This window comes from Takifugu flavidus, chromosome 15, assembly GCF_003711565.1.
Source record: "Takifugu flavidus isolate HTHZ2018 chromosome 15, ASM371156v2, whole genome shotgun sequence".
In the NCBI taxonomy this organism is placed as follows: domain Eukaryota; kingdom Metazoa; phylum Chordata; class Actinopteri; order Tetraodontiformes; family Tetraodontidae; genus Takifugu; species Takifugu flavidus.
Window position 1 is genome coordinate 5012296 of NC_079534.1, and position 8631 is coordinate 5020926.

The following is an 8631-nucleotide window of genomic DNA, read 5'->3' on the forward strand; positions in this document are numbered from 1 at the left end:
TTTTCATATATAAAAGAAATACAAAAAAGAAAGGGTCGGGGTGGGCGGGGCTTCAGGGCGTGGTCAGTCATGGGTCAAACACGCGGAGCAGCGCGGTCCTGTCCCACCTGGCCCCTCCCTCCCGACAGTCTCCTCCCCCTGCTGCTCATGGCGGGAGGCAGACGCGATCCTATTGGCTGAGTTAACCCTGAGTGGGAGGAGTCAGAAGTCCATTTGGAGCCGATTGACTTGGGCTGTGCTAACAGGAGCAACATTATCTGAGCGTCACTGCTAATCTTCAGGTTTATCATCAAAACACGTTTCAAAAGTTTGTTTTAACATTTAGAATATTTATTCAGGGATGTTTGCTAAGACCGTTGCTAATGTGACACCGTCAGCACGAAACCACGGAGACGTTTAACACTGACAGCCGCCGTCGGAGCCTCCACAGGCTTCTCCTGGCTCGTGTGTGTGTGTGTGTGTATGGGTGTGTGTGTGGGTGTGTGTGGGGGGGGCTGTTTGTGCTTCCATTTTGTGCTAATTTTTATTATTGTTAAGGGTTCAAACAATTCTCTAAAAGATTTCCCATAATGCACTTCTCTGCATAGCCAGCATGAGGACGGTGATGGTTGTTACCTAAGAGAGGAACCTTTGTTGCTAATGCTAATGATGCTACGCGGATGCTAACGGCACTGATTCCTTCTAGCTGCAGTTGTAACATGATACATAACTTGATGCTTGAATTTAGCATCTTTGAGATCAACGTGGGGGGGGGGAGCCCCCCCCTTCTGAATCCAGACCAGCTCTACATTCGCAGAATTTGGCCAAAACACGAATTTTAATTACATATTTTTGGGGGGTCCACATGACAGAAAAGGTGCCTGATGGTGGTGCTGGTCCTGAACCAGCAGAGGGCGATAGAAACCAGTCCAGCAGCGGCGCCGCCTCAGTTCAGCTCGGTCTTGTCCGCTGCCTCGGCGTGATGGGCCCCCCCCACCTCGGAGCCGCCGGGCGCTAACAACGTCCTGCGGTTGTAGTGGTGGCCCTTCATGATGCCCGAGTTGTTGTTCTCGTTCAGGATCTGCTTCTGCTTCTGCCGGTTCAGCGACTGCACGAGTCCGAGCACGACGGCCGCCAGCGAGTACTGCCCGATCACCCGGCGGGGCTGCATGATCAGGGGGTTGGGCTGCACGCGGCCCAGCAGGAAGTGCGTCCGGATCTTGCCCTCCTGCTCGCTGATGCCCTTCACGTAGATTTCGCCGCGGTACTCAAAGGCGAAGCCGCGCTCCTTCAGGATCAGGAAGGTCTCCTCTGGGACCTGGATCTTGCCGCTGACGCCGGTGCTGTCCATGCGGCTGGCCAGGTTCACCGTCTTCCCCCAGATGTCGTACTGAGGTTTCTTGGCGCCGATCACGCCGGCCACCACCGAGCCGTGGGCCATACCTGCGGGGAGAGGTGGATTACCTTCCTGGGACCTTCTGAACCAGCGGATCGACTCATGGGATCCGCTGAGCACAGATCAGTTCCAGCATCTCACCGATCCGCAGCTCAAAGTTGTTGAAGGAGTGTTTGTTGATCTCCTGGATGCTCTCGTTCAGCGCGATGGCGAAGTCGGCCAGGGCGCACAGGTGACCCCACTTGTCTTCACACTGCTGTGGGAGGAGCAGAGAACCAATCAGATCACCGGCGCAGCAGCGACGCCCCCCCACCTGTGAAGGTCAGACCTGTTTCTCAGGCGACAGGCCAGAAACGGCCATGTAGGTGCTGCCGATGGTCTTGATCTTCTCGATGTCCTGGAAACGGTCCTCGCCGAGCAGCTGCGACGACAGCGCCGACGTTAGCATTAGCGTTAGCGTCGCTCATTCATGTGAAATATTAACGTGGTCGATCGCAGCTCAGCAGTGCTAGCTACGGCTTCAGCTCCCCGTTAGCAGCAAGCTAACTAGCCGACTTTAGTTCAGACGTGTGTGAAGGAGGCGGAGCTTCAGCCCTCCTGACGCTCTCAGGCTGTGACAGCAGGATCCAGGTGCCGGTCCTGATGGCTCTCGCAGTGCATTGTGGGTAACCAGCTTTGATCTCCTGTATTTGATCTCACCTCATCAAAGTCGGCGATGATCTCGTTGAGCAGCCGCAAACACTCCACGCCCTGGTTGTTCATCTCCGTCTGCGAGTAGAAGTCGGCGAAGCCGGGGATGGATGCGAACATGACGCCCACGGCGTCGTAAGACTGCGAGTACAACTCCTGCAGGGATCAAAGGAGGATCAAAGCATTTTCCAAATCACATTTCTGTTTATTCCTGTGAAGGAAGGAAAGAAGGTGTTTGATTCCTGGTGTTTGACAGCATGTCTGCATCATCCTAAGCTCAGGTGTTTTTACACTTCCTGTCGACTCGAAGCTAAAAATAGCTTCAAACGATCTGATCTTCAGGGAGGAGCTAAAGCTGCAGGAGCAGGGAGCAGCTCCGCCACCAGGGGGCGCCGTGGTCGCTCTCCTCTGAGAGGAACAAAGAACCAGGCAGGGAGACGGGTGACAGGAAGGGTCGAAGCAGGCGGGAAGCCTGTCGCTACGCCTGTCTCAGCCCCAGCAGGGACACTGGGGACGCTGATGGTTCCGGTTTACTGCCTGTTTAATAATGCAGCCGGAGATCAGGAGACAAACTGTCCTCACGGAGCTTTGATGAGCTGCAGAATAATTCATCAGAAGGCCACAATCTGGTCCTGCTGGAAATAATGAAGGACGAGGACCAGCGGACCAGCGGGACCAGCGGGACCAGAGGGACCAGCAGGGCCAGCAGGAACAGCGGGACCAGAGGGACCAGCAGGGCCAGCAGACCCAGGGACCAGCGGGTCCAGCAGGGCCAGCAGGAACAGCGGGACCAGAGGGACCAGCAGGGCCAGCAGGACCAGCAGGACCAGAGGGACCAGCGGGACCAGCAGGGCCAGCGGGGCCAGCAGGACCAGCAGGACCAGAGGGACCAGCAGGACCAGCGGGACCAGCACAGGACCAGCGGGTCCAGCAGGACCAGAGGGACCAGCGGGACCAGCAGGACCAGAGGGACCAGAGGCACCAGCAGGGCCACCGGGACCAGCAGGGCCAGCGGGACCAGCGGTCCAGAGGGACCAGCAGGGCCAGCAGGACCAGCAGGACCAGAGGGACCAGCAGGACCAGTGGGACCAGCGGGTCCAGCAGGGCCAGAGGACCAGAGGGACCAGCGGGACCAGCGGGACCAGAGGGACCAGCGGGACCAGCGGGTCAGCAGGGCCAGAGGGACCAGCGGGACCAGAGGGCCAGCGGGTCCAGCGGGACCTGCGGGTCCAGCAGGACCAGCGGGACCAGCAGGACCAGCGGGACCAGCAGGACCAGAGGGACCACCAGCGGGACCAGCGGGACCAGCGTATAGCCCAACAGCAGCACGTCACCTCGTTGTCCCGGTCCTTCTCCAGGAAGTGTCGGGCCACGTGACTGGGCAGGATGTTCCTCAGCATGTTCTCGTTGTGTTCTCGCAGCTCCTTCATCTCGTTGATCTCCTCCTTGGCCTGGACGCGCCACAGGAAGTCCAGCCGGGCCGTGTACTCCAGCTGAGGACACACAAAGGTTGTCGTGCCGACGGTGATCAGGTGACACGGTCTCTGAGAGCCGGCTCTCGTTTCAACAGACGGTCGACTCGGAGTGAAGCAGCAGCGTTGCCGCGGTGACGGGTTAATGGAGCGAACGGGCGACGCTCTGTTAACCTTCACGAACCAAGTCCAACATCCTCAGGTCAAAGGTCAAAGCGGAGGCCCGGCGGGTCCGGTCTCACCTGCTGGCCGTGGTAGAAGACGGCGAGGAGGAACATGGCCATCAGCAGCAGCGACGTCTCTTTGGTGCCCAGGAAGTTCCTGTGGGAACAAAGCAGAAGCTTTGATGCTTTGATGAAGAGGAAGTGATCCATGAAGGTTAAAGGTCACCAGAGGAACACTGGCAACACCTGCCAGGTGAGAGCATCTCCGCCCCCCAACCCACGACCCCCCTTTCTGGGTTTTTAGGAGGGAATGATGGGAAACGAAGTCTCACTCTGTGTTGTGGTGGACGGTGTCGTAGCGGACGAACAGGGAGGCGTAGAAGGCTTCCGTCAGCAGCGAGTAGACGGCGATCATCACCAGCAGCACCGCCAGCTTCAGGATGGAGTTCAGCCGCAGGAACACTGCACAGGTGACCATGGCCAGAACACCTGTGAACACGAAGTACTGGGCCAGAGGAGAGCGCGAGGGCCGGGTTAGCAAACACTCACGGTGCTAGCTCCAGTAGCCTAGCCTTAGCTAACATCTGCAGCCACGTCGTCCCGCACCCGTCCCGACACAGCTGGACAGAAGATCCCGACGGTTCTGTGGGTCGGCTAACGCCAGCCATCGATTTAGCGTGGAGGCTCCGACATGCTGGAGCTACGTTCAGCGCTAACGCTAATGGCTACTACAAAAAGGAAACAGTCCAACTTAAATGACATCGTCTCTCCGAGCATCAGCGCAGGATTCAGGTTAGCTCGGCGTTGCTAACTGGACACCTGGAGCAGCCCCAGCAGGCGGCTCCAGGGTCGGACGACCCCCCGCTGGGTCCGAGCAGATGCTGAGGAGGGACGTGGGGCAGATGGACGTGGCTGCAGGACTCGGACAGGAACTACCTCTGGGTAGAAGCAGATGTCTGGGACGGAGGACGACTCGTTGAACGTCTGGTTCCTCAAACTGCCGGACTTGTCAACGTCGCACCACAGCTGTGTGAGAGCCACAGTCACCATTAACACCACCACTGGTCTGACTGGGAAACTGCTTAGCATTAGCATTAGCATTAGCATCCGTTTGGATGAACAGATGTCAGGAGCCAGTGACTGTCCCCGGTGGACATGGACACGGTCACCGGCTGGACATTAGTACAGTCTACTGGGCTGAAGAGGAGCAGCTGTCCTCCACAGACCTCCTCACCAGGAGCAGGAAGTCCTCCACAGACCTCCTCACCAGGAGCAGGAAGTCCTCCACAGGTTTCAAAATAAGATGCAGGTGTCTCACATGAAGGACGGAAGCATGCAGAACGGTTCTGGAGGAACATTTAGAGTAGGAAGCAACATCCCGACGTACGATATTGATCATGGCTCCCAGGAAGTTGATGAGGATGGAGAGGAAGACGATGACGTTCCTGGCGGCGTAGGTCTCGTTGATCCAGCAGCACGCCTGACGCAGCGCCAGCGGGAGACACTTGTAGTCCTCGGCCGTCGTGACCAGGACCAGGCAGGAGTGCAGCACGATGAGGACCGAGAACTGGATCGCCATGGTGACAGTCCTGCTCAGACACAGCCAACGCCACAGCTAACGCTACAGCTAACGCTACAGCTAATGGTAGCACACTGCTCCTGACTGGTGCGGCAGTGGGCGGAGCTACAGCAGACAGGTTCTCCTACCTGGTGGAGGGAAGGAGGCTCTGGATGGTGGTGATGAAGACGAGCACGATGAAGGCGCACACCAGGTTGGACTTGAACACCTCGTCCCTCATTTGGGAGTACTGGAAGAGACGTGAGGACACGACACATGCTAGCTGAGGACAGCTAACCGCTACCGCTAAAGAAGCTAAAATCTGAAGCAGCTCTCACCAACAACAGACAATTACAGGTTTTCATTTGGTTTTTCAAAACATCAAAGATTTAATCATCCTCCCGCCGTGATGGCCCCGCCCCTCCCAACTCTCAAAGGCTGCTGGGAAATTAGCAAAGATGAAAGACTAAAACAAACAACGAAACAAACAAGTGAAGACATCAAAGAGAAACAAGGAGGAACCAGGAAGTGGATCAAAGGTTCTACAGATGCAGCAGGAAAAGATGTGGCAGCAGAGCATTCACCAAAGAGAACACCTGTGATTCACCTGTGATTCACCTGTGATTCACCTGGGAGTCACCTGAGAGTCACCTGAGAGTCACCTGGGAGAAGCTCACATATCCTCAAACTCTGCTGTTTCCATGGAAACGACCGTCATTAGTGATCAGATCTGATTTTTCGTGGCTTCAGAATCAAATTTAAAAGTATCAAAGGTTCAAGAAACAGATCAGTGATCCACCTGTCTGTCTCCCTGCCTGCCTGCCTGTCTCCCTGTCCGTCTGTCTCCCTGCCTGCCTGTCTGTCTCCTGTCCGTCTGTCTCCCTGCCGTCTGTCTGTCTCCCTGCCTGCCTGTCTCCCAGTCCGTCTGTCTCCCTGCCGTCTGTCTGTCTGCCTGCCTGTCTGTCTCCCTGTCTGTCTGTCTCCCTGCCTGTCTGTCTCCCTGCCGTCTGTCTGTCTGCCTGCCTGTCTGTCTGTCTCCCTGTCTGTCTGTCTCCCTGTCCGTCTGTCTCCCTGCCTGCCTGTCTCCCTGCCCGTCTGTCTGTCTGCCTGCTGTCTGTCTCCCTGTCTGTCTGTCTCCCTGTCCGTCTGTCTCCCTGCCTGCCTGTCTCCTGCCGTCTGTCTGTCTGCCTGCCTGTCTGTCTCCTGCCTGTCTGTCTCCTGTCCGTCTGTCTCCCTGTCGTCTGTCTCCCTGTCTGTCTGTCTCCCTGCCGTCTGTCTGTCTCCCTGCTGTCTGTCTCCCTGCTCTGTCTCCCTGCCTGCCCGTCTGTCTCCCTGCCTGCCTGTCTGTCTCCCTGCCCGTCTGTCTCCCTGCCTGTCTGTCTCCCTGCCTGCCTGTCTGTCTCCCTGCCTGCCTGTCTCCCTGCCTGTCTGTCTCCCTGCCTGCCTGTCTCCCTGCCTGTCTGTCTCCCTGCCTGTCTGTCTCCCTGCCTGCCTGTCTGTCTCCCTGCCTGTCTGTCTCCCTGCCTGTCTGCCCTCCTGTAGCTCCTGTGTGAAGCACCTGAGGATGCTGGGTTGTCCTTCGTGGATGCTCACGGCTGTAGAAGGACGACAGGTCCAACATGAGTAAACTAAAGGCCTGGGGGTCAAAGGTCAGCCCGGGCCTAAAGTGCTGCTCCTGACCATGTTGTCCTGCTAGCCCTGTGCTAACATTAACAGGCTAACAGCTAAAGAATCACAGCTGTAATTAGCTAGCCTGCTAGCTGAAGCTTTGCTGGCTGTTGGCGCCCCTGCTGGCCAGGCTGGGTATCGCACCGTACGTGGCTTTAGCATTAGCCTGCGCTAGCACAGCTAAACCTTTAGTTTACTCATGAGTAGCAGGAGCGTGAGAAGCGTTGTCCTCTGAGGACAGGTGAGGGGGGACAGGTGAGCTCCAGCTACCTTCTCTTCCAGGCCGGAGTCTTTAAACATCAGAGAGAGAGGCGCGATATGTTCTCTCCTCAACTTATCGCCGCTCCGCGAGGCGATGGCGCTCGCGATGCGCTCGTTAATCTCCTCAGGACCCGACTGGACATGCAAAGCTTGAGCGAGATGGTTCGGAAGCAGATTTATGGAATTTCTCGTTAGGGCGGCCAGAGTCTAGAGGGGAAGCACATGCACAGAGTGAACCCGCCGGTCCCGGTGGTACAGGTGACAGACGAGACACAGACGCACGCCCCCGCCCCCGCACACCTGCGCAGCACCTCAGCCTGGAAAAACCCTTAAATCAGACTTCCTGTTTCTGCCTGGACTCGTGCGCCCCCGCTGGACGGGACTGGAACTGCAGCTCTAACTGTAGCTCCGCCCCCCCAGCCCTCCAATCAGAGCGCCGGCGTCCAGGAGGTTTGACCCGGACCCGGGACATGAACGCGGTACCGACGGGGAGGAAGAGCAGACGCCCACAGAGGGAAACACCTGAGCGGCGCCGCTCCGCTGCGACTTACGTTCTGCTTCCCCACGATGTTGTCGAAGGGCAGTTCTGGGCTCCAGGACGCCTCGTTGAAGGTGGCGCCGCTGGCCCGGCGGTCCGCCGACCCGGCCGCCTCCTTCATGATGTCCTCGGGCAGCGTGAGCAGGTTCTCCTCCGGCTGCCGGATCAGGAACGTCTCGATGTTGTGGCGCCGCAGGAAGTCGTTGCGGTCCTTCCCGTGACCCTCCTCCACCTCGTAGTCGCCGTTCAGGCAGTCCAGCGCCGCCTTGGAGATGTGGATCCTCCTGGAGGAGCAGAGCGGGGCGGGTGGGTGAGGAGCCAGCAGAACCAGCACCAGGACCAGCACCAGGACCAGCACCAGGACCAGCGGGACCAGCAGAACCCCCCCCACTCACCCCGGGATCCCTCCAGACTCCAGCTTGTTGGCGATGTCCACGTCCCAGGACCAGACGTCGAACTGCCACTTCCTCAGGCCCAACACGCCGCACAGAACCGAGCCCGAGTGGATGCCGATGCGCATGTCGATGTCGTGTTTGGTCCGAGAGCGCACGTACCTGCCACAGCAGCACAGTTAGCGTTTCCCCGCGCAGCCTCTCGGCCCCAGCAGAACCGGGTCGGTACCTGATGGTCTTCAGCATGCTGAGGCCCATCTCCACGCAGCAGTGGGCGTGGTCCTGCCGCGGTTCCGGCAGACCCGACACGCAGTAGTAGCAGTCTCCCAGGATCTTGATCCGGAGGCAGTGGTGCTCCTGAAACAGTCGGAGCACCGTCAGGAACCGGGGGGGGGCGGCGCTCCCGGGGTCAAAGGTCAGCTTACGTGGGCGAGGCGGTCGAAGCGGGCGAAGAGCTCGTTGAGCATCCGGACCAGCTCCTGGGCCGACAGCGTGGTGGACAGGTTGGTGAAG

At 58.4% G+C, this 8631-nt stretch overlaps 1 protein-coding gene across 2 annotated transcripts in view; it reads right to left on the minus strand.

Moving 5' to 3' along the window:
* Positions 1–308: 308 nt before the first annotated feature.
* Positions 309–8631, minus strand: part of adcy8 (adenylate cyclase 8 (brain)) — a 16419-nt gene continuing 8096 nt past the window's right edge. The window contains exons 4-18 of one of the 2 annotated variants that reach the window (XM_057056775.1): positions 8544–8631; positions 8348–8475; positions 8122–8280; positions 7740–8010; positions 7198–7395; positions 5409–5509; positions 5089–5290; positions 4638–4727; positions 4034–4206; positions 3780–3858; positions 3400–3558; positions 2075–2221; positions 1704–1796; positions 1517–1628; positions 309–1422 (exon numbers count right to left, since the gene is read on the minus strand). The exon at positions 8544–8631 is cut by the window's right edge and continues 24 nt beyond it. In XM_057056775.1, the coding sequence (XP_056912755.1) occupies positions 926–1422; positions 1517–1628; positions 1704–1796; positions 2075–2221; positions 3400–3558; positions 3780–3858; positions 4034–4206; positions 4638–4727; positions 5089–5290; positions 5409–5509; positions 7198–7395; positions 7740–8010; positions 8122–8280; positions 8348–8475; positions 8544–8631 (2497 nt within the window). In that variant the 3' untranslated portion in view covers positions 309–925. Of the gene's footprint in view, positions 1423–1516; positions 1632–1703; positions 1797–2074; positions 2222–3399; positions 3559–3779; positions 3859–4033; positions 4207–4637; positions 4728–5088; positions 5291–5408; positions 5510–7197; positions 7396–7739; positions 8011–8121; positions 8281–8347; positions 8476–8543 lie in introns of both variants that reach the window. The other variant, XM_057056774.1, reaches the window with a different exon arrangement.